This window comes from Hyperoodon ampullatus, assembly GCF_949752795.1.
Source record: "Hyperoodon ampullatus genome assembly, chromosome: 16".
Classification (NCBI taxonomy): Eukaryota; Metazoa; Chordata; class Mammalia; order Artiodactyla; family Ziphiidae; genus Hyperoodon; species Hyperoodon ampullatus.
In genome coordinates, this window is record NC_136929.1 from 71,911,822 (window position 1) to 71,936,035 (window position 24,214).

Consider the following 24,214-nt stretch of genomic DNA (forward strand, 5'->3'; position numbering starts at 1 on the left):
CCTGAATTCCCAGGCCCTGAGGCTCACGCGGGAGGGCTGCTGCCGGCCCCGCACGCTCAGCATCAGGGATGTGAGGGGCATCCGTCGGCCGCGCGGTGAACCACCCACCAGGCCTGGACCGCGTGGACGCTTTCCCTCCTTTTCCCCAGGGCTCTGCGGGGACGAACGCAGGCAGGGTGCCCCTTCCTGCCCTCAGCCTCCCCGCCCTCCCCCGCCCCCAAGGCGATCTGTGACAACTGGCAGGCGCTCGTGAGCCCAGACCCGGACTTGTAGACGGGCCGGCTTCCCCAGCAAGGCTTCCCGGGAGCCCGCCTCGGCGCGGGGCGGCCAGTCCCGTGGCGCCACACTGCCACCTAGCGGCTGGCGCGGGCGGGCGCCTGAAGCGCCCCCGCCAGGCTTGGGGCAGTTTCCTAGGAAACCCTGACGGTGCGGGGGGGGGGGGGTGGGGGGGTGGGTGCGCCTGGAGGCCTGGGGGTGGGGACTCACCTGGAGCACAGTTTGGTGATGAAACACGTCTGGTGAGTCAGAAGCTGCCCCCGGACAGCCCGGCCTCCGCAGCGGGGAGGAATCTCATGGACTCCTTGGGGGGGGCTGTTCGGCCACCAGAAGGCCTCCGGGAGCGGGGGGACACCTCCCCGGGGTAGCCCTGTCCGCCCCTCTTCCAAGGGGCATCGTTTCGCTTTACTGTATAAGCCTGTCCACCAAGCCATAAATACGGCCAGAAAAAAGGCGATGTGAGAGAGGCTTCGGGAATAAAGCAGGTGGTACGTCCGCTGATGACGTGAGCTCTGGCCTCCTTCTCAGCACCGACCCGCGGGCACTCAGGACTGAGGTGCGGGAGCCGGGAGACGCTGCGCGGTCGGACTTCCCCACGGACGCTTTACAATTTTACTCCTTGAAGCCGTGCGGTTACTTGTTGAGCGTCTGCTAACGCAGCCCCTGCTACGTGGATTTGGGTGCAGTTGAAACCGACAGCAGCAGCTGAGCCTGTCCGGGTTCTCTGTGGGGAGGGACCCGGGCGTCCTGCAGGGACGGGAGGGCCCAGCTTAGGCTGCACAGCACTTTATCCCGCGTGGGGCTGTCTCTGGAAAACTCGCCCAGACTTGGTGAGGGAGGCAAATTCGCCTGCATGTCCCCCATGCTGAGGGGGAAGGAACGGAGCTGGGCGTTCAAGAAACCCGAGGTGTCCTGCTTTTGTCTTTAAAGAGGTTTGAGAGAAGCAGACAGGTTCAAAAAAAAAAAAAGATATTTAGCAAACTTAAGCGAATGAGCTCTAGCCTGTGACGGTGGTGGTGATTTTTTAGAGCATTTGACCCAAACTCCCCAGCGGGCAGGACCCTGCCTCTTACCTACACGGGATGCAGGGATGTGACGCGAGGGTGCCCGTTCCGGATGCAGCCACGGAGTGAGAAGAGCCTCCAGCAACGGGTGGGACGCCCTGCGCCCGGCTTCTACCCGAGCTTCACTCTCACTCCTTCCAGCCTCGCAGACAGGGAGAGCCGGCCGTGGCCTCCCTTGGCACAGCGGGGACCGAGCGGCTGACTTCAAAAGCCTCTCTGCCACGGCAAGACAGCCGTGCAGGACACAGCTCTCCACGGATGCTAGGCCCCTCCACCCTGTTTTCCTCCGAGGGCCGGGCGCCAGCGCCCCTCTGTTAAGCGGCTGTGCTGACTGGGAGGACAATGCAGGGTGGGTATAATAAAGGTGGTGGCACAAGACGCCAGAAGAAACGAACAGGTTGGGATGGGTTGACAAGCAGATCATGAATAGCAAACATCGCCAATAACCTGGACACGTGGGTGACCCAGGGGGTCCGGGAGTGGTGCTGGCGGGTCCGGGGTAACTCAAGGGGCTTTATCATCTGCCAAGGGGCTCCTGTCCGGCGGTGGTTCGGGAGGGCAGAGTGGCCGGAGTCTCCGGAGGTCCCTCCAAACCCCACAGGGAACCAGCCTGCAACCCCAGGCAGGGCAGGCCCCGAGGGACACTCCTGGGCAGGCAGCCAAGTGGCTGCAGCCCAGCCTGAAGGCCCTGGTGGGGGAAGTGAGCACTTTTACGTTCAGGGAGTGGCCTGGCCCCCGAGAACCCGAGGGCATGAGAAAGCGCGTGAAGAGGCAGTGCTGTGACCACGGGCCCCAAGCCGGGCGGGCCTTTTCCCGGTGCTCTGAGAGCAGAGCTCTGTGACCAGCCAGGTGCAAAGGGACGGGCTTGAGGACCGACCGAGCTCACTCTGGGTAGAAGCAATAGGGCCACGTCTGAATTCGACACTGACGGTGAGGGGACTGGCCTCAATCTCGTGCCCTTTTTCCAACCTCCTCCAACCCACCCGGACCTCCCCAGGACGGGGCAGACGGAGCACAGCCGCTGAGCCCCCAAAGCCTGGGCAAGGCCGGAGGATCCGGGCTGGAAGATGGGTGCAGGAATCCTGAATCCGCCGAGTCGGGGGAGAGCCGGGGGGGGGTCTCGCGACTCAGTGACGACCAGCTGGCGCACACACAAGGGGAGCCCAGCCTTCTGGCCTTCCTGCCTGACCCCACCGGACCTCCTGAAGCCTGGGAGGGCCAGGCCAACGGTCACATCAAGTGCATGTCACAGAAGTTCCCTCAGGTTCATTTTAATATGCTTCACACACAAATAGGCAACACAGAACCCGCAGGGGCCGGAAGAGGAACGAGCGACCCCATTCAGATGGCCACCAGGTGTGCCCACCCCACCAGAACGTCGCCGGGTGTGTGCTGGGCGGCGGGAGGGCAGGGCGCCGACGGGGTCCCACGCGCCAGGAAGAGGTTGGGGCGGTTTGGCGGGTCTGTGAGTGGCAGGCGGGGAGGCTGCGGCATCTCCGCGTGGCAGCAGCTCTGGCCTGGGAGGTGGACGCCGGGGAGACAGCGGTCCAAGTCCTAACAGTGTGGGGGCTGGAGAGGCGCAGAAGGGGCCGGTGGCCGCCACCCCTCGTGTTCTGGGATAGGAGCCGTATATGATGGGCGTCCATGACAGGGAAATGAAGCCAGGGCAAGGTGGGAATTAGCTCAAGTACCCAAGGTCAGGGCTGGCTAGAGCCAAGCTCTAGTCACCTAGTGAGGGATTACTTCGTTCTAACACCACTACAACTTTGACTGCAACAGGCTAACACACTGGACCACATTCTAACATAACACTGATACCTGTATTGCTGTGTAACTGCATTTAGCAAGCGCCGTTAGGGAAGCAGTTCCTTATTCAGAGGGCTGAGCTATTGTGTCTGCAGGTGGTGCCTGCTGAAAGAATACATACTTGTGTATTTAGTCAACATGGCATGATCTACTCTAATGGGAGGCCCGACTCAACATCACAGCATCATGCAGAGCCACTAAAGGAAAAGAATGTTTCTTCAGTGGATACTCCTGTGTATGTCCCCAGGATGGGCAAACACCTGGAGGTTCGCTAGAAATGAGATGTACATGAGGCCAGGAAGCCCAACCTTGACTCACGCAAGGAACACAGACCAGGTCTGTCTTTATGCCAGCCGCGTATTCACAGAGCAGGCAGGGCTCTGGGCCAGCCACCCCCTTCCGTGGGCCGTGTATTCCCTGCTGTGTGGCTCCGGCCCACGAAGCATCCCTACATGAGTCCGCCTGCCTTGGGCATGCTCAGAGCCAGTCCTGTGCTCAGGACCATTTTGAGGGGCCTTAGGGAGAAAAGTGCAGGGTCTCTGTCACAAACAGTAAACAAAGGCATCATTATCATCACCATACCAACTGTTGAGACTGCTTCTTTCTTTTGTGTGTCTTGCTTCTAATCGTCCACAGCACTACAGGAATACCTCTCAGGTTCTAATTCTACCATTTCAGAGCCAAATGCCAGTCCAGAAGCCAGTCACTGCTGGCTGGCTGTTTCCTGGGCTCCTTCCTCTGTTTGGAAGAACCTCCTGGGCCAAAGATGGGACCTCTGTCAGCTGTGGCACTGCTTGGTCATCCAGCAGAAAATACACCTGGGTTTCTGGGAGGCCATGTGATGATCTAGCATAGCTTGGAACTGATCCCCCAGGATAGAAGAACTGGTTTTCTGGAAGCCCCTGCTGGAACCCCTGAGCTTCTCAATGTACAGGAATGAGGTTGGGTTACGGAACCAAACCGAATTGGGGAGCCAATGAAGTGGGGCTGAGGGTCATATTTTGGTGAGTTGATCATTTTCAGCATCACATCAGAGTAAAGCAAATAGGACGCCCGAGTATGCTTTCCTACTCTACGCTTAGTCAGAACACACACCCTATTAGCAGTCTTCCTTCTTGAGGACGGAGCGTGAATGGTCTTGGCCAACTCCAAGGTCACTCTCACCCTCATCCTATAAGGTCATGTGCTTCCATATTTTCCCGAAGATGAAAGAGCTTAATGATGGATTCCAAGATGCCATTTAGGAAAAAAAAGCAGAACTTGTGTTTACAAGACTATATAGACGATCCACTGTCCTGAGTGACGTCTGCAAAACTCCTCATGCCCTCAGGGTTTCCCACTGCCACCCCTTATCCGCTCACGACAGAAGTATTAATAATTAAAACTTGCGGATGGAGTAATAGTGACCTCAAATCATGTGGACTAAGAAGCTGATTGTTCCAAAGGCAGTTACCGTTCATGAATGGCTGGTGTTTGTGTTAAACAGTACCACGTGGTGGTAGGTCGGAAGGCGCTTCTTCTCTGTATCTTTTTTTTTTTTTCCTTTTTCTATTTTGGGTAGAAATATTCCTGGGAAGGTAGATAGAAATGCATTTTCATTTCCCAATAATTCTTAGGCACGAGTTAGAAAACTGCTGACCTCCACCAAAATATGTCAGCACTTCATGTTATAAAAAATGCAATTCAGAACCGCTGCCTGTGTATATACGTATATGTGAATATACACACATATCGGTGCAGTACACAATGATTATTCAATGGATATTCAAAACTGAGCTATTTGCTAACTAACCTGATATTCTGCAGTGAAAGTTCATTGCTCAAGAACAATTGGCGTTTCTTTCTTTTGGCTCTAACTACGGTCAAACGTTTGCACATCAGACACTACCATTTACACTTTCCTAAGTGCCAGTACCAGGACAGTCTTACACGAGGATCAGAAAAGGACTCTGCCTAGGATGCAGCTATGCAGCTACTGGGCATGCGCGCAGGGTCAGTCGGGCCGGTCCATGGACACCACTCCCTCGAGGCGGAAATGCTCGTGGACCAGGCGCCGCAGCTTGACCCGCAGCGTGGTGGCGTCATCTGGGCGTCATGCTGACTCTGGCGGGAGAGGAGGGCCCGGAGGAGGAGCCTCGGTAAACGGGGGACGTGGGGGACAGTTTAATTGGGCTGGTTGGGTCCCCTGTTTGCAGCTTCCAAAGCAGCTCTTCGTTGGTTCGGCTCAATCTCTTCTTCTCCTGCGTTTCTTTCTCCACGTATTCCTGGAGGTTAGCATTCTCCTCTGACAGCTGTCTGCACGGGGACAACAAGCAACTGTCGAGCAGCAGTCACGCCGGAAGGCACTTAACCTGAGGTCTGCCAGGCCGAGGGGTGCAGGGAAAGGGGGCAGGTGGTGGGTGCCCGCGGGGAGAACAGGGTCCTGCCAGACCCCAGGGACCAAGAAGCGGCGTTGAAACGTGATTGCTACTCGTCCCACCCTCACATCCGTTCCCAGAGACCCTCCGCCAACACCCGATCTGCCCACAGCCCCTCTGCCCGGGTCAGGGGAGGCGCTGGGGGCCAGGGGAGAGAGCAGAAGCCGCCGGAAGAGAGAGAGGGAAGTGGGGCTTGGTGTGGGACGCCCTGCCCTGGCTCAGGCCTCCCTGGCAGCCATCACCTCTGGCCTGTGCATCTGGCCGCCTGCTGGACCCGGAGCCCTGGAGAACAGGCCCCAGAGCGGTCCTCCTCGAGCGCCCGGCACCCAGTCTGACGCCTGGTGCGTAATGGATGCTTAGTTGATGTTTGCGGCTAATGGATGCTCAGTGAAAACGGAACCGAGGCATTCTGTGCCTCTGTCGTGACAGCAGTGGGCCTGCCCCCCCATCTCTCTTCCTGGGGCCCTCCGAGCAGCGAAGGCAGCACCAAGATGGAAGCAGTGTCCCTGGGGAGCAGCTGCATCGGTGCGTCCCCTCCCTGCTGCCCTCCGGCCAGGCCAGCTCTCCTCTGCCATGACCACCTGGCCCAGCGCTGGTGCAGCAGCCGTGGGCCCCAGTGATGGAGCTCGGCGTCGGCTCACACGGTGGTTCTCTTTAGCCTGGGAACCCCCAGCTGGCAGCCTCTCCAAAAGCTCCTCCAGAAATATCCCCGTCACCTCCCAGCTGCACCCCAGCCTTTGGCTGGTGTCACTCATTTCCACCAAGATGGGACCCACTGCTCTGCGGAGCCATCGGCCGGGTGCTCAGAGCCGTGTGTTCTATGCTTCCCTCCACGTGGGGAATGCCAAGAGCCTGCGTGCGGAAGCCTCGGCTCGGAGGAGTGAGGACAAAAGCAGAGCGCTCCAAGGTCAAGAGCAAAGCCATCCTGTCGGCGACACATGCTTTGGAAGCTCCGACGCCCAGGCCCACCTACCTCGTGACGACGGTGTTCTGGTCAATCCTGGCTTTGAGGTCTTCATTCTGCTGTTGGAGAACTTGGATCTTTTCTTCCAGGATAATGTTCTTTTCTGCCTGTAAAAGATGCAGTGTCAAGAGCTTCTCAGCAAGGCCCTATGGATAGATGGCAGACCAGTGCCCTTGGCTTCTGGGCTTTGGAACATTATCAAGAACAGTGTTTTCCAAACCGCAGTTTGCAATGCATTAGTCGGTTGTAAAATCAGGTTAGAGGGACGTGACCAGCATTTCTTTTTTAAACAAAACAGAATAGAAAATACCAGAGTGCACTGTGTGTAGTAAAAGTATTGTTGTATATATTTTAGATACAGTATATATTTCCCTTTTAGATATATTATGTGTGTGTATATATTAGTGTATATAGTGGATTGTACGTATTGTATATATACAATTTATGTGTGTGCCTATACTGGATTCCTGTGTAGAATATATTTCTCACAGTGAGTGTCCCCAGACTCCTGCCATTGTCAGAAACAAGCCGTGAGCACCACCAGGACCCAGTTTGGCTGATGGGTCCCCCGGTTCTTCCCATCAGGCCGTCTGCCCTGCACCGGCATCTCTGGCCAGGCCTGTGTGCATTCTACAACATTCTGAATTAATGGAGGGCTGGAAATACAAAGAGCATGGACACACTCTTTTCCTTCTGAGGCTCTGGGCAGCCAGGAACATGCAGCTCAAGCCCAGCGTGGCACATGATCAGGAGATAACATCCTCTGTGGTTGCTACTCTGCAACTTATGCCCCGCTCTCTCTGTTGGTGTGTCCCCAGGGCCTGAGACCTAGCCAAAGTAGAGCTCCATTCTAAGATGCACTGAGAAATAAATTAGTTTTTGAAAAGAATGTGACAAGTTCACAGCTAGAGTAATCTTTAAAGAAAACCGCCACTTCTCCGTGAGTCAGGCTTAGGCATCAGAGCCAGAGGACCGGGCTCTGCCCCGCCCTCCAGCAAGGCTCTTCACCCCATCCGCATCTTTGCTCCCAGGAAATGGGAAGTGATTAAATCAGTTCTTCCCCCCACCCCTACCCACCCCTACCCACCCCTCTGCCTGGAAAGGTTTCTGGAATGAGAACTCTTGCATGCCTGCAGAATGCCTGGAGCATGGCTAGAAACAGCCAAAGAAGCCCAGAGGCTTGTGGTTGACCAGACGACGATGCAGATGGCCCTGCCTGGAGGAGGAGGGCTGCAGGGCTGACAGGGGAGGGCTCTGTTCGCGAGCCCCCCGCTAGCCTTAGCTCTGGCCTTGCTGGGAAGCTCTGGGCTGCTGGAAGGTGCCAGGAGGCCAGCATTGCCTCTGATGCTGGCAATAGGCACTCACACCCCCGTCTGCCCTTATCCTGACTGACAGGCATCCATGCAGCGAGAGATGGCCCCAGAGAGGGATGGTGCTAGATCAGGGGAGGGGACGTGACGACTGAACGCAACAGGTGGTCTGGGACCAGCTCCTGGTTTGGATATAGCGGCTTCAAGGACATTTCTGAGACATACTGAGAACTTGAAAAGTTAGAGGAGGTGATCAGTTACTGAGATGGTAAGCTGAGGGTGTGCTAACTGAAAGAAAGCGGGATACAAAACACTCGTATGTATGTGTAGGTTGTATATTAGGGTGTGTACACTTGAACAGAAGAAAGGCTCTGGAAATATTAACAGTGTAGAAATACGTTATTTTAATTTTCTTATCTATATCTTATAATTTCCTTTTAGAGTATCAAAAGTTTATTTTAAATATAACAATAAAAAAGAAAAAATTAATCTACCTGCGGCCCTTGGGCCAACCTTCCTCTCAAGTATGGCATCTCCCTGGAGGCAGGCTTCTCTGCTGCTGACTTTGGATGACTATCTCAGCTTCAGCCCTTGCACCCACAGGGGCGGGAAGTGAACTCTGGCTGCTCTATTCCCCCAAAGGGGTGCCCTTTGCTAGTTCTGTGGGAGCCAGGCTGAAAGGTGAGGGAGAGAGTGTGGTGAAAGCCGGGGCTTGGAGCTCTGGCCCAGGGCTCCCGCCTGGGCTGGACCACCTTTTGGCTCTGGGTGAGACATGACCTCGTCCTAAGCCTCCGTCTCTGCATCTGTATAAGGAGGCTACTGACAGCACCTACTCAGTGGATTGCTGTCAGAGTTAAAGAACAAACATGCATAGAGTGCCTTCCTTGTGCCTGGTGCACAAGAGCGATGCTCCACGGATGCAGGCTCACCGCACATCTTCCCTGGGGTGGGGGAAGGAACTGGCACGTCACAGTGGTGGATGGGGAGCCAGGTGGGGCACCAGACAGCCTCCGGGTTTCTACAAATGAGGCCACCTCTGAGATTCCTGAACTCCTGGCTTCCTAAGAAAGGCGATTTCTGCTCAGTTGTGAGCACCGGGCATGTAAGGGCCCCCACCTGGATGCTGTTACTACTGACATCCACGATGGCAGCAGGAATATCATGCAGGTTACTGGGGCCTCCCAAGGTAAGAGGCCAACTCACCAGCTTTTCCAGCTCAATAATCTTCTTTTCCTGCTGGTGTATTTGCTGATTCTTCATCTCTAATACCTGCTTCAGACTCTTCATGTCTTCTTCCAAGTGCTGATAAGGAGCCAATGCAATCTACAGGGGCAGAGAGCAAGGAGCTATTTACCAGGCATCCCGGCGAAGCCCAGGATTCACCAGAACCGTGAATTCAGCGAAATCTAGTCACCCGTTAGCAAGCTTCCTAACAGGCGCTGGAGAATGAGAGCGAGAGGGCAAGAAGGAGACACTGCTCACAGCCTCTTCCCTGGAAATGACGCCCACGAGTTGCCACTGGGGGAGCCACTGAAAACCCAGCTCCCTGGGGAGCAGAAGAGATGAAGCCATCTTTCCCTGAAGCGTCGGATCCTGGGGTGGCCGGACACCACCAGCCTATCACCCCAAGGGAACTTAGCGGGTAAAAACAGTACATTCAACACTGGCTTTTAACATTCACGCAGACTACTTGATTCAACAGACAGGTGGGGATTGAAAGGTCCCATCTGTGCCCATGGAGGGCCCCGTCCCCTGCCACGCATAGGAAATGAGCACAGTGCTTTAAGAAGCAGAAAAGGCGTTGTAGAAAAGGAAATGTGAGAATAAGGTTGCCAGATGTAACAAAAAGACAGGATGTTCAATTATGTTGGAATTTCACATAAGTACTGCATGAGACATACTTGTTACTAAGAAACTCATTTATCTGTAATTCAGATGTAACTGGGGGTTGTGTATTTTGCCTCATGTATTTTATCTGGCACCTTACATCAGAGGGAAGGAACTGTGCCAGCCTGAGGAAAAACCCGTCACCCTACCAACTGGGGCTTCAGGGATGCCTCCCTTGCAGGCGGCATTGGGAGGGAACGGGACGTGGGGCTGGGGTGGGGCCTGGCCAGGGTGGGGTGTTCCCAGGCCCAGCTCGTCACAGCAGCCCAGGGACAGGGGCTGGGGAGCCGTGTGCAACGAGGCAAGAATAACACTTAGATGGAGAACCCAGGGCCATCCCGACTCAGCACAGGTGCTGACAGGCACAGGCTTGAAATCCCGGGAGGCCCTGACAGCTGTCGCTCTGGCGTCAGATCAGCACAGGGGCCCTGCCTTCGGGGTGACTGCTGGGGGAGCCCCGGGCTTCCTGGGATCCAACAGAACTGCCCTGCAAGGGCCCTGCAGGTGCTGGGAGACCGGGAACGCATGATACCTCCAGCTGCTCCTCAGTGTTTTTCCTCAAAGCTTCCTCGAAGCGTCTGGCTCGGTCCCGCAGAGACTGGCTCTGGAAGGTCAGCGTGTCCACCTGGTCCTGCAGGTAACGCACGAGATGTCCAGCCCGGTCCCCTGCAGACGCGGCACCTGGGAGGCGGTGATGACGGCCACCACCCTGCCCTGGGGCTCTTCCCAGGGCGTCCAGATGAGAGCCCCCCCCACCGGGCTCCACCAAAAGGCCTTCGCATGCAGCAGGGAGAGGCCCCCGGGCTCCCTGCCTCTGTGCCTTGTCCAGAATGGACCACAGGACACTGACAGATGCATGTTTCTGTCGCACGGAAAGTGCACGCACGCTGGCGGGGCACTCGAAGCCGGTGGCCCGACTCAGCGCCTCCTGAGATCAGACAGCTGTCCTCGTCCCCCACCCCAGGAAAGCAAGAAGCTTGCGGAGCGGAGGCGTTTAATAATTTAATATCTGACTTCACAAAAGCAGCCCATCAGCAGAGAGGCATCTTAGTCGGGGTTGGGGGGGCGCCTCTAGCCCCCGGCTTCAGGAAGGACGATTAATCCATCTCAGAGAAGAACTGTTCTCATTTGTTCAGTTCAAGCCAGAAGCCGTCGAACCAACCTTGACTTCCGGCTCTGCCCGAGGCCCTCCCCCCACACTAAACACAGCGATGGCAGGTGCCGGAGGATTCTGCCTCCGGTGTCACGACCCCCGATCCACAAACACCCCTGATCCTACTCCCTCCACCGGGTGGAGCCACTCGCTGACTTTGTCCCGGACCCGGCAACTCCTTTGCCCTCAAGGGGGAGTCGGGGGCGGGGCGGGGTGGGGGGGAGGAGCTTTCTAAAGCGCAAGCCGGAGCCCCTCACCCCTAGGTAAAGCCCGTGCCCTCGGGACCCAGTGACGCTGACGCAGCGTCTGCATCCTCCGCATCCGCCTTTCTCGTCTCGCTGCCCCCAGCCCACCTTACATCCGCTCCTCCCCCACAGCCAGCTCCCACTCACCCCCGGCTCTCTTCTGGCCTCCCCTCGGCGCCCCTGGGTGGCAGGCCCCTGGCCTGAGCTGCCACGTGAGTGAAGTCTGTCCCGTTCAGACGCTCCCCCCCGACCCGGAGGGCCCCCATCCTGGCCCCCATCCCGGCACGTGCCCGCCACGGGGCCGCTCTGTGTACGAAGGTGGAGAGAATGGAGGCGTGTGTGGGGAGGCCCGGGGCCCCAGCCCTGCTGCCAGCGCAGGTGCCACCACGCCGAGCCCTCTCCCCGCAGCCCCGGCCCTGACCGATGGCGGCGGGCAGCAGAGGGAGCCGGGCAGAGCCTTGACGCCCAAACGGAGGGAAGAGACGGTGCCTTGCTGGTGCCACGTGTTCCAAAGTTCTCCACCTCCATCACTATTTCTGCAACATTAAAACCCAGGGACTGAGGTCTTCCCCTGAACACTTCTGGCAAGAGAGATGGCCCCGCTCACCACATGTGAGCAGCTGGGTGCGGTCAACGATGGAGCTGCACACGAGAGCACTGCCTCATAGCACGTGCTGGCTCGACCGCTTTCCTGTCATCACAGAGAACCCAGTTTTGCAAACCATCCTTGGCGGGTTCCTTTTCCTTCTCTCCTTTTTTGTTTCCAGTTACTTCCATTTCATTTTTAAGAAATAAAAGCCCTCCACAGTGCCATTAAATGCACATGCTGGTGCATGAGGGCAAGACAGTGTCAGTGGGAGCTGGAAGGCACATGAGCCAGCAAGTGTAAATCAGGGCTCAGGACAGCCGGCTGCGCCCCAGCACGCATGCGTAGAACGTGACTATAAAATGACTGGAGCGCTGCATAGTTTAACCACTGTGTCCAGGTTTCCCCATCTGTAAAATGGGTATGACACTAATAATACCTAACCCAGAGGATGGTGGTGAGTTAATATTTAGAACAGTACCTGGCATACAGTAAGTGCTCAATAAACATCAGCTATTATTTTATTGCAAAAATAAAATGACTGGAGTGCTATCCACCTTCTATACAAGCCTCGTCAGAGCCTCTTGTCCTCCATTAAAAAGTAAAACAGTGAAAAACTCAGGCAAGTACCATCTAGGTGGCATCTAAACTATCACACTGTGGTTTTTCTGCTTTCTTCACCATTATTCAAAACAGATCCTCAGGGGCTTCCCAGGTGGCGCAGTGGTTGAGAGTCCGCCTGCTGATGCAGGGGACACGGGTTCATGCCCCGGTCCGGGAAGATCCCACATGCTGCGGAGCAGCTGGGCCCGTGAGCCATGGCCGCTGAGCCTGCGGGTCCGGAGCCTGTGCTCCGCAGCGGGAGAGGCCACAACAGTGAGAGGCCCGCGTACCACCAAAAAAAAAAAAAAAAAAAAAAAAAAAAACAGATCCTCAGGCACACAATGGTGCCCCAGCCATCAGACAGGACGTGCTGTTCTTCAACTTGGATTGGCTACTTTATGCCAAGGTAAGAGCACCAAGACCCAGCTGGTGACCTGGCCCGGCAGGGACCACTTGGAGTTAACCAACGGCCCCATAATAATGATGATGATGGCAAATGTAACAACGCCTGAAACTATTATAACAGCACTAGCTGCTGCCTGGTGCTCCATACCCTTTACACATGATGAAATCCATTTATTTTTAAGGCAGGACCAGGAAAGTTTTAAACATAAAATTCTCTCTCTGCCCATCTGGGCCACTACCCCTCTTTAGTGTGCACTGTGCATCTGCATTATACATTAACTAGATCCCCTTAGAAGACTCAGGAATGCCTGCTCACCGGAAAAAAAAAAAAGCAATTTTCTCCTGGCACCAGCAAGGTAACTCCTTAGGAGATAACATTCCTTTCTCAATCCTGTAAGGGGTCACGATGACCCACTACTTGCCCTGTTGGACTATGCACACTGTCAATATGTTACTTTGATGTAAGACCCTTTGTCTCAAAAATTTATATAACTGTGCATTGACCTCTAAGGGACAGTCCTTAGCGCTTTGTCTTTTAATCTTTAAAAAAATTTTAATTTTAAAGGTTACTTTCTATTTACAGTTATTACAAAATATTACAATTACAAAATATTCCCTGTGTTGCACAACACATCCTTGAGCATATTTACACCCAGCAATTTGTACCTCCCCTCCCCCATCCCTACGTGCCCTCCCCCCACTGGTAACCACTAGTTTGTTCTCTGTATCTGTGAGTCTGCTTCTTTTATGTTACATTCACTAGTTTGTTGTGTTTTTTATATTCCACATATAAGTGACATCATACAGTATTTGCCTTTCTCTGTCTGACGTATTTCACTTAGCAGAATGCCCTCCAAGTCTATCCATGTTGCTGCAAATGGCAAAATTTCGTTCTTTTCTATGGCTGAGTGGTATTCCATTGTATACCACATAAAGACTGTCTCCTGGGTTCTAATCCTCAGGTTGGCTCAAATAAAATTCTCCGTTTCTTTTCTTGGATTGACTATTGATTAATTTTTTCATTGACACACATATTATTTCCCTTAAGCTGCTCACACTTCGAGGAAGGAATTGGTATTATCCCCATTTTACAGACGGGTAAACTACGGTTTACAGCTTATGTAGCTGTCCAAGATTTCAAAGCTATTAAGAGAAGGTACAGTGGGGATTTAAACCTCAAACTCAAATCTTTTACCCCAAACCTGTTTCTCTAGCTGCCAGCAGCCCAAGGAGACTGGCCTAAGCAACCGTACCCACCTCACACCAGAAAATCTCCAGCTCAAATGGATTCTGCCCATGAGTTACCACTAAAATGTGCACAATTCATGACTGTGTGATGTTAGTGGCAAAGTGAAGACTCATGGATGAAACAGAAGTCTCCCTTCTTGTGGTTTTGGACCATTTGGGGTTTTCTGATACATCACAGTATGGCTGTTACTTTCCTGGTTTGTGTTCCTTAAGGGTAATATATCTGGGTGGTGTGGGATGTGGGGTACACAAAGAAGTTTGGGGTTAATTTGCCAAGGATAAGCCACACGAGGGGCACGTGGGCATGTGCAGGCCCACCGATGGATCCATGGATCCATGGATCGGGGGTGGGTTTGCAGCAGGTGGTTTCCCATTTAAAACAGTACACTCAACAGTGTGACACGCCATAATCCTAGATTCTTTTCTCGGCAGGGCAGGCTCTGTGCAAGAAACACTGCCTGGGGTAAGTGAGCCACTGAAGAAACAAAATTCCTGCCTTTGTATTAGAATTACGCTAATCACCTCCCAAATTTCCAGATGTGAATGTCCCTAGTATTTCAAAGGTAATCTTTCTATGACTGGGACGTCCACAGCTGGCAATGGAAGCAGGGCCACCGACCTCCCCCTGGCTTCCCAGGCAGCCCCTCTCTAGGGCTGGGGGCGGTCAACATCTTTTCACAGAAGCAGCTGATTGGGGTCTCTGGAAGGCAGAGACCTCCATTCTCCCCTTCGAGATCAGAAGGAAGCCCGGCAGCGCCCCTGACATCTGAGACCCCCACTCTGCGTAGGTTTCAAGCGGGACGCCAAGAAGCTTCGTTACATCTCCAGGGGGCTGAAGGTGCTTTTACAATCCCCAGAACATGTCCTGGGATTTCTGCCCTACGTGAGGCTCCTCACCCCGTGACCCCTGCCTAGAACACTCTGCTCCCTAATCCTCCCCTTTCCCCAGACATGGCTCTGACCGCGAGCACGTGGGGAGCCGTCTCTCGGAACCCCTGTGGCGCTAACGGTATTATTCGTTCTGTGCAAGTATGTGTTACCTTCCGTGCTGGTCTGTCACTATTTGTATCACAGCTCTGAGTAGACAGTAAACTCCTGAAGCGCAGGGAGTAGGTCTTATTTACCCCCATATTCCAATGCTTGGTACAGTATCCAGTACACGGTAGGTGCTGGATAAATGTTTGTGGACAGGAATAACAATGCTGCCATTATCTTGATGCTGGAGTTAAGGAAACACTAACCTGTAATGACAGCCGCAGCTTTTCAAAATTTTCTTCCAATTCTTTCTTTTCAAGCTCGTGGGTAGATATCAGTTCTGGAGAGAAGACATCAAATTGTTAAGTTGATCTTTCTTTTGAAAAGGGATCAAACAAGATTCTTTTGCCAGGCTAAGACTAGTGATGTTGGTGAGTAAGGGACACCAGTATATAGTGGACTTAAGCCTAAAGAGACCCCTCCATTAGTTTGAAATTGTATGCAGTGTTATTTAGGAGAGACGGAGAAAGGATGAGGAAGGAAATAGGAGAAAGGGCAAGGGTTAAGAGGAAAGAAAGGAGGGAGGGAAGCAAACAGAGCACAAGCGCGCACACGCACACACACACACACACACACACTCACTTTTATACCCAGCTCTACCAACACCCTGGCCAAGTCAGATTCTCCATGCACAGCATTCATTGATTCTCCAACTTTTCCTAATGGTAAAACCACTAGGTAATTAACGTTAAATCTCCCTTTTCTTCCCTCCCAGGATCACTCTTCTTTTCTACCACGAAGCTGCAATCTCGGGCTGAAGCAGGGACCTTTCCAAGGAGAGCGGAGCATGGGCTTGCTGGAGAATGGACAGGTGAACGGGACCAGTGCTGTGCCTGCGAAGTCACCTTGGTGGCCTCTGGGCCACACTCTGGAAACCACAGATGCTAGCATTTGCTTGAGCAAAGAGTCGATGTTAAGCCACTCAGACGGAAGGAATGACTCATTGCACTGGTTCCTCTTGGGGAGTTTGGAGCAATTCTATTCTGTGAAAAGTGTCATTCCAGTGATAATTTGCAAGATAGGCAGAAAGAGATGTCATGTAAGAGTTATTAAGCAAATGGATTCTATTTTCCTCCAGATGGGAGTAGTCCTATTAGCTGGGTGAAGCCCATCTCATTGTAGCTACACAAGCTATTTGTTTTCATGTTATAACTGGAGAGAGGAAAGGTCTCATTAATGAACCTGGATTGTATGCTCAGCACAGGAGAGTACTGAGACCAATAATTATCATTCCGGCTGGCATAGCTGCAATTAAGAAAAACTTTGTGGTTTCCCTTGACCCAAATCTTTTAACTAATGATGGTTAAGGTCTCTTAGAAATCCAGTTGTTATAGCTGAAATTTACATTTGGGAAAAAAGAAAAAAGTTTGTGCTTATTTTATTGACATAAAACCATATCGGTTTCTGGTCTACCTGCCTTTGTCTAAATGATTACTTTTAATGGTCATTGAGAGCATCATCCATAATAATGAAGTTTTTAGCTACCATTACATACGCCTACATTGTCTTCACATTGTATGTAATTCAAAGGCCCTGGATGTGGCGTCTAAGCGAGACTTCATTAGTCAGAAAAATCTACCGAGTCTATTTATACGAAGATCCGAAAACAAAAGGCAACGCTCATTGTAACATTTCCATTCCTGTTCCCTTTCCTGAGACCATTTTCCTACAGTGCAGTGATGGGCTTTAGGGCATTTTCAGATACCCTATACCTCACAAGCAAAGAAAAGTCAGTATCTATTAGGTGGCATAAACCATGGCGACTATCTATGTATTCATAATGTATTTCATTATTTTAAGGTCCTGACACTCTGTCCCATGCTTAAGACTGTGCTCTAAGAGAGTGCTTCTCCGATTTTGCTACATGTTAGAATCACCTGGGGAGTTTTAAAAAATCCTGATGCCTGGGCTGCACCCCAGAGCAATTAAATCGGAACCTCTGTAATGGGAGCTACACATCAGTATTTTTTAAAAAACTCTCCAGGTGGGCTTCCCTGGTGGTGCAGCGGTTGAGAGTCCGCCTGCTGATGCAGGGGACACGGGTTCGTGCCCCGGTCTGGGAAGATCCCACATGCCACGGAGCGGCTGGGCCCGTGAGCCATGGCCGCTGAGCCTGCGCGTCCGGAGCCTGTGCTCCACAACGGGAGAGGCCACAACAGTGAGAGGCCCGCGGACCGCAAAAAAAAAAAAAAAAAAAGTTTTCTTTACTTTTGTGTTTGTTTGTTTTTTATGTATTATCTGTGTGAAAAGTATTATGAACCTATTACAGGACAGTACTATATAGCCGATTGTGTTAGCTGGGTACCTAGGCTCACTTTGTTGGACTTACGAACACGCTCTCGGAACGGAACTCATTCATATGTAGGGGTCTTGCTGTAGTTACCCGGGTCCTGGATTTCTGTCTTTTCTTAACCCAAGAAGCAACACAAAGGACACACCAGGAAGGAAAGGAAGGAAGAAGGGAAAGGGAGGGCTCCCCGCGTCTGCAGCCGGAGGGGGTCAGTGCGCACAGCCCACCCTGCCAGCCCACCCGCGCGCACCCAGCCTCGTAGCTACCTTGCACCTTGTGGTCGTGGTCGTCCTGCAGGAGCGAGACGGCAACCGTGTGGCTGTTTTCCATCTCTAGGAGAGCAGCCTCATGGCTGGCGGTGATGTCTTCCACCTGCAGGAGATCACAGCTCTGGTTACACAGAGAGCCGGGGACCGGGGGCTCCAATGGCCTCGCTGCTTGGAGGACCGAGGTGGACTGCAACGAGGGGAAATGTCAGTGGCCCAAACGTCAAGGGCAGGACACTCCGCTGAGATGACGGCCACCCTCAGCCTTGTGCTGAGGCAGGAGAGCCAGGATCTGGTGGTGACGCGGGAGTCCCGGAGTCAGGGGATGTCACAGGGAAGTCACTGCCACAGGCATGCTGCTCATGCAATGGGAAGCAGCTCCCGGGGTGGGGTGGGTAGCTGCCGAAGCCACCTCTTTACTGCCCTGGGCCCCCTCTGGACCACTTCCTTCCACCCCACTCCTTCCCCTTCCACCAAGCACTCCATGAGGTAATAAGGACAGAAGAGGGTCCTCCCCTACCAGATGGTCCCTTCTGCTTCCTGGCAGCAGGTGGGAGCTACAGCACGCGAGGTATCTGGAGGGAACTAACATTTATTAAGCTACCCACTCTCGGCTTCTCCACTCAAGCCTCACAGCAACATGATAAAGTAAATGTTCTCATGTTCATTTCCCAGACGAGGAAACTGAGGCTCAGAGAGGTTTGAAGTGTTTTGCCCAAAGGCTAGTAAATGGCAGAGCCAGCAGTCAGCCCAGGGCTGTCTGACATCCACGGGCGAAGCTCTGTAACACACTGCCCTTGCCTCCCCCCGCAAGACCAGCAACCAGTGCCCAAGGACCCTCTCGCCAGCCCCAAGGCAAGTGGGCAGGTGTGTGTGTGTGCTCGCCACCCATTCCCAGCCATGAACCTGCCCCCCAGATCACAGTGCAGACCTCCCCCTACCCAGGCTATGGGACCTGCTCCCAAGAAGCTACTGTTTCCCTGGCTGATGGTACATTTCCAGGAGTTTAATCACAGGTAGTGCAGCCAGCCCAGGAATTTTTTTTTTTGACTTTTTTCATTATATATATATATATTTTTTAAACACCTTTATTGGAGTATAATTGCTTTACAATGGTGTGTTAGTTTCTGCTGTATAACAAAGTGAATCAGTTATACATATACATATGTCCCCATATCTCTTCCCTCTTGCGTCTCCCTCCCTCCCACCCTCCCTATCCCCCCCACCCCCAGGTGGTCACAAAGCACTGAGCTGATCTCCCTGTGCTATGCCAGCCCAGGATTTTTTATTTCTCCCCTTCCTGATCTCCGTCCCCACCACACACCTTCCATCTTTACTGCTTTTGTTATTTTTGTTGTTGCAGCTGTTATTTTAACTTCAAATGTATGACTTACAGGAGTCATTGCATAAGACGACCTCTCCCTGTGATAGCAAACCAGAACAATGTTTTTCCAAATTCTCTGTCGGTGACCCATTGTAAAAACACCATTGTACATTGTTACACACACACACACACACACACACACACACACATACACAGGGCGTGTGTGTGAAACCAAAGTTTCACAAAATGACACTTTCCCCTCTTACCTGCAGTAATCTCGTTTTTAAATTTTTATTCTATGTTCCTTTGTTGTTTTTCAAAATGCAGTTACAAACCACTAAATTCATTTCACGACGTACTAAGGTGTCAAAACCTAGCATCTGAACAACACTGAACCAGCGCACCTGCCCATGCCCTGAAGCTCTGCGGCAGACCGGTTCAGAACACTGTCCAGCCACCTCTCAGAGGGTCTCATTTCTCTGGGGACAATTCAGGCTGATCTTTGATCTGTAAGGAGGAAGAACTCTTCACAAGAAAGGAAGCCCGCTTGTGAAGGGGATGCATGGGAGTGTTTGTATTTTAAAATGGGATAGATTCCCATTCTGGATACCATCGTTGCTTCGGAAAGTTTGCCCGGCCTCTCTCTTCTATGGTAAAAGGAACCGTCATCCACTAAAACAGAAATATCACTGCCAAAACCGACAATGAACTTGACAGTGTTCGGGAAGCTGCATTACGACATGAAAATGGACATGGTATGCGATGATTCACTTTTATCTACTGGCCATTCTTGATTAAACAATATTTCACCTGAGGCTCAGAGCTATGAATCCACTCAGCAGAAAGGCTGATTACTGCGGTTTTTAATTGTCCAAATCCTGTTTATATGAAGGTTTTTTATGGAATCTTTGTCCAAAGACTTTCAGTCTCTTGGAAAAACAAATCATTGGTTAAAAAAAATGGAACTAGTTTTCCTTATGCTCCATTGGTGACTTCCGTTAGAAACAAGTACCCACACATTGTTTGGAGGTATGTTAGTTAAGTATAAAGAAAAATCTTTCATCGGTCCTTAGTATGATTCTAATTTATTGGGTTTGTACACAAATTGCCATGGGTGGTTTCAGAAAAGAGAGATGGATGCAAGGACTAAGTTCCAGAAGAGTCCCTTTCGTCCTGGGGGTGGATCTGCTCTGATCAGCAAGGGTGGTGCTTCATCGCATGCCCTCCTGGCTTGGTGGAGTCGGGTCTTTGATTTAGTGGTGATGGAATACCACACCCAATATAACAAGGATGATGTAAGGGTGTGATCTATCTGTTACAGCCTCTCAGAGGGGCTTTTGGGGATGAAATACTGGTCCCCTAATTCCTCCATATGCAATGAGAGGAAAGCCCAGGATGTTTTGAAGGAAACCAGTGAGAGCCAGTGAGCCAAAATTTGGGCATCATGGTCCTTACTCTCGAGTGACTTAGGTTTCTAGACATGTGTATGGTTTTTAAAGACTGTTCCCTCTACAAGGAAGGGGCCGCGCACTGTTGGCCATCCCCTGTCTTATCCCAGTTTCAATCCCCATGGCTTCTCCTCTATGGCTCTAGGCTTCTTTCCAGAGCACGGAGCAGCAGCCCGTCCGAGCTCTCAGCCTGAGAAGACCTCCAGGTCGGCAGGCATTTGAGGGGATTCAGACAAGTTGACCCAAGGGACACACAAGATATGTTTTGTGCTGTAGATCACCAAAAATGAGACAGAGGCGCTCAACCATTACCCGGCCACAGCGAACTTAGGCTGGGTGAAGCTTCATTTTCTTCCTTTTAGAACCCTGGGTGCCCCCGTCCCCCCAAAATCTCTGCTGGGCCAGCCTCCTCCCTCTTCCAGGAGGACAAAGTTCTGAGCTGGCTGCGGGGGTCCGTCCATGTGCCCATCAAGTAATCCCAGGGCTACAGAGCAGCAGCTGGTCCCTGCACCAGGCTCTGTTCCTGCAGCTGTCTGCTGTTTAGCTGAGTTCCAGCAAAGCAAAGGGCTGGGAAGCCACCCTCTCCGATGGGTAAGAACAGAGCCGTGGGCTTACTTCATTCAGCCACTTGCAAAATGCAATTATGGGAGCCTTCGGCAATTCACTTAGAGAAGACTTCCATTCCGAGTGAAGAAGCAAGCATGGGCTCTACATCGTCTTGGCTTTCCTCATTAAAGAAAACCAGATTAAACTCCCATTTGCCCGCATCTGCGACGTGTCTTCCTATCTGATGAGACAGAGGGAGCTGCCCCCGTCTTCTCTCTCCAGGCCTCTCTGAACGACCCTCCTTCCGGATAACGGGACGACTCACCATCCCTTGTGTCCCTGCATCCCCGCTACAGCATCCTGGGTACCGACTCCGAGCAGGCCGCCAGCCCTGCCAGAGCTCCTGGGCCGACTCCATCCCCCTCCGGGCCGTGCCTTTGCCCCTCTGCTGCCCACCACGTGGGCAGGTGTTCACAGAGGCTTCTATCTGCCCTGCTCTTTCCAGTGTCCGGAGGCTCTGGGCTGCGATGGGTGGGGCTCTGGCGCCGGAAGACAGAGGCCCTCGGGACCTCATTCTATTTGATGAGAGAGTGTGGTTTCGCTGGTGGCAGCTGTGCACCTGCTGTGCGGGACGAATGTGGGACAGAATGCGAGATGATGGCCAAAGTGGCCTCTGCACGTTCTGATTAAGCGTGGGCATGCTGGGCCTCCCAGTTAGTCTAAAAGGATGGTTTCTTTAGGAAAGGTTAGAAAGTGTGTCCCGGATATGAGACAAAGCCAACGTGAACTCCAAAGGTTGAACACTACCGCTCCTCTGGAAAGGAGTCTCTGCTCAAAATGCAGAATCCAGAATGCCTTTAGGAACCAGGGGGTCCTGCACGAGGGGCTTCCGGGCAGGGTCAGGGAGAGAGACAAACTGCCAAAGGATCTTGGAGGGAGAGGGTCAAAGGTCACAAGTCTGATGACTAAACACCAGGCTCTGTGGGCGGGTACATTTGGAGCAGAAAAGGAAAAGCATTTGTGTTTACGTTGAAAAATCTGTCTCGTGTGCCCTGAGATAGGAAGCTTGGGAAATCTGGCTTCTGTTAATGTGCGGCTAGCTCTAGAATGAGCACTGATTTGATGAAACACCTTTATAATCCGACTTTTAAGAGTCACACCGTATCTTTAAAGGCACATAAGAAAGCCAGGAGGCCAGGCCACGCCCCTGCTCATACCCTAACTTGTCTGCAGGGCTAAAGAAGGAGGCCCTGTACATCCCCTGACACCAGACACCTGCAGCTCTGGGCCCCGGGAAGCCCCAGTCCGTGACTCTGATTCCATTAGCGCGGGGTGCAGACAGGAGGAGTGCTTTGCCAGAAGCTCCCCAAGTGACTCCCATGTGGAGGCAGAGAGAAAGAGACGGTCTTTGCCTCTCGAGGCAAGTGGACGGCTGGATCTTCCTAGGGGCATCCTGCGGTAAAGTCAGAGGTCAGCCAGGCTTCTCGAGGGAGCTCCTGATTGGAGGAAAGCCTCAGAAAATCCTGTGTCAGAACAGAAGCAGCCTCCCCGCTGCCGGCCAGGGCACCGGGGCGCCAGGAGAGGCCCCACTGGTGAACTTGAGTTTGAAGGCTCGAGAAGGACAGGGATGGCAGGACCTATGGGTCAGCATTGCCGGACGCGACTGTTCCCCACAAAGAGGACCTGAGTGTGGACGGTCGGCACAGATCGCTGCAACCACAGACCTTCCAGATCCCCACTGCGGCCAGGCACCGAGCCTCCTCCCAGGCCAAATACATGGGCATGTACTCTACCTGGAAATTAGAATATGGCTGGATGTGCATTTCACCTTCTTCCTCGTTGCCTGCCTGCTCCCTGCTGGAGAAGCTGAAGCTCAGGATAACAGCCAACATCCAGCAGCAGGAGCAGAATCAGGGGCCTGAATAATTCATAGATTTCAACCATCCATCCCCCCCGTCCCCACACCAGTGGGTTTCTTCAGGAAAGATGTCCTCGCGTGTAAAGCGTGCAGATGCTCTTTCCACCATAAAGCTTTCCTTCATCCTCCCACCTGGAAGGAAACTCTCAGCTCCTAAACACAGAATCTCTATTTCCCACCCAGTATTACAGTTTCTGGAGAAACTGCCTCAGAACTTCCCTGGATCTATAACCCGAGGCTACGGAACAAGCAAGTCCACATTTCATAAATGTTGGCATCTCTTGCCGTGTGCTGTCATGAGGCCTTGTGTACGGCGGGCCTTCACTGACTATTCTTTGCTTAGATGGATGAATAGCTAAATGAATCACTTTAGCTGTAAAGGATCAGGCAGAACAGGACTCAGAGCTCTCATAAGACAGAACACCTTTAAAATATACATAAGTAGCTCATGTAACTCACTCTCAAGTGGAAAAGTCAGGGCCTCCAATCTCTCCCAGTATGAAATCTTTAAAAGGCCGCTGTCCCAGCTCAAAGGCAGATGAGGCCACACCCCCCAGCACGCGCTCCTGCGCCGACAAAACTCAGCGAGGTTCTGCCCCGGCTCCCTCCGCTGGCGGAGGGGCTCCCAGGCTTCCCGGTTTCCCACACACGACACCCCAGCGCGAGCGTTTGTTCAGAGGCTCATCCTTCTGCCTGGGGACCACCTCCTGCCCCTGCTTCTTCCATGTCTTGGCATCTTCTCAACCAACCCAGAACTCTGGACCAGAAGTCAGTGAATATGGGTATAAATACATTCTTTGTGTAAAATTGGGAATGAATAGCCCCAGGATACGGGGCACAGAACAAGCCGATATCTGCACCGGGTCTGAGCTGTGTCAAGGGACCACGAAGCAGGTAAGACTAAAGACGGCAGCTGTGCAAATGTCCACTTAGAGCCAGCTGAGAAGCCACGATGCTGGAGGTTCCACGTCTCATCTTAGCCCAGCAGGTAACCTTAGCTGTAACCTATCTGTTTCCCAGCCTCTAAGTCTGTACCACCTCAAGCAGGCAGATGTGTCTGGTTTCCACAGGCCTCTAGAAAAAGGAGGATGACTAACCCAAGATGCTGAATAGAAGAAAGTGCTGTCAAAGAGGAGACCGTTTATTCCAACAATAGTACTTATCATTACTCTGAGATTTCTCCCGTGCCCCCTATGATTCACAAGCCTCTGCGGACCATCGCCATCCAGATTATCTAACGGGGAGGCAGCCCAAACGTTCATGATAGTGAAGGGCCACTCGGCACCAGCCTGAGATGTAAAGTGAGCTCTTCACAAACTCCAGTTTACCTTAGGGATACCATGAGCAGACTAGGGGTAACAATACACAATGAGGAGGTGGGCATTAAGGCGTCAGAGCCATGCGGACTTAGGAAGAAGAGAAG

The 24,214-nt window shown here is 52.7% G+C and overlaps 1 protein-coding gene across 2 annotated transcripts in view; it reads right to left on the reverse strand.

Annotated features, from left to right (window-relative positions):
- Positions 1-5,207: 5,207 nt before the first annotated feature.
- The window catches only part of LOC307065017 (microtubule-associated tumor suppressor candidate 2-like), a gene marked incomplete at its 5' end in the record, with an annotated part of 58,659 nt that continues 39,652 nt past the window's right edge, over positions 5,208-24,214 (reverse strand). The window contains 6 exons of one of the 2 annotated variants that reach the window (XM_079721770.1): positions 5,208-5,441; positions 6,537-6,634; positions 9,041-9,160; positions 10,257-10,355; positions 15,206-15,279; positions 17,556-17,661. In XM_079721770.1, the coding sequence (XP_079577896.1) occupies positions 5,228-5,441; positions 6,537-6,634; positions 9,041-9,160; positions 10,257-10,355; positions 15,206-15,279; positions 17,556-17,661 (711 nt within the window). In that variant the 3' untranslated portion in view covers positions 5,208-5,227. The remainder of the gene's footprint in view (positions 5,442-6,536; positions 6,635-9,040; positions 9,161-10,256; positions 10,356-15,205; positions 15,280-17,555; positions 17,662-24,214) is intronic. The other variant, XM_079721771.1, reaches the window with a different exon arrangement.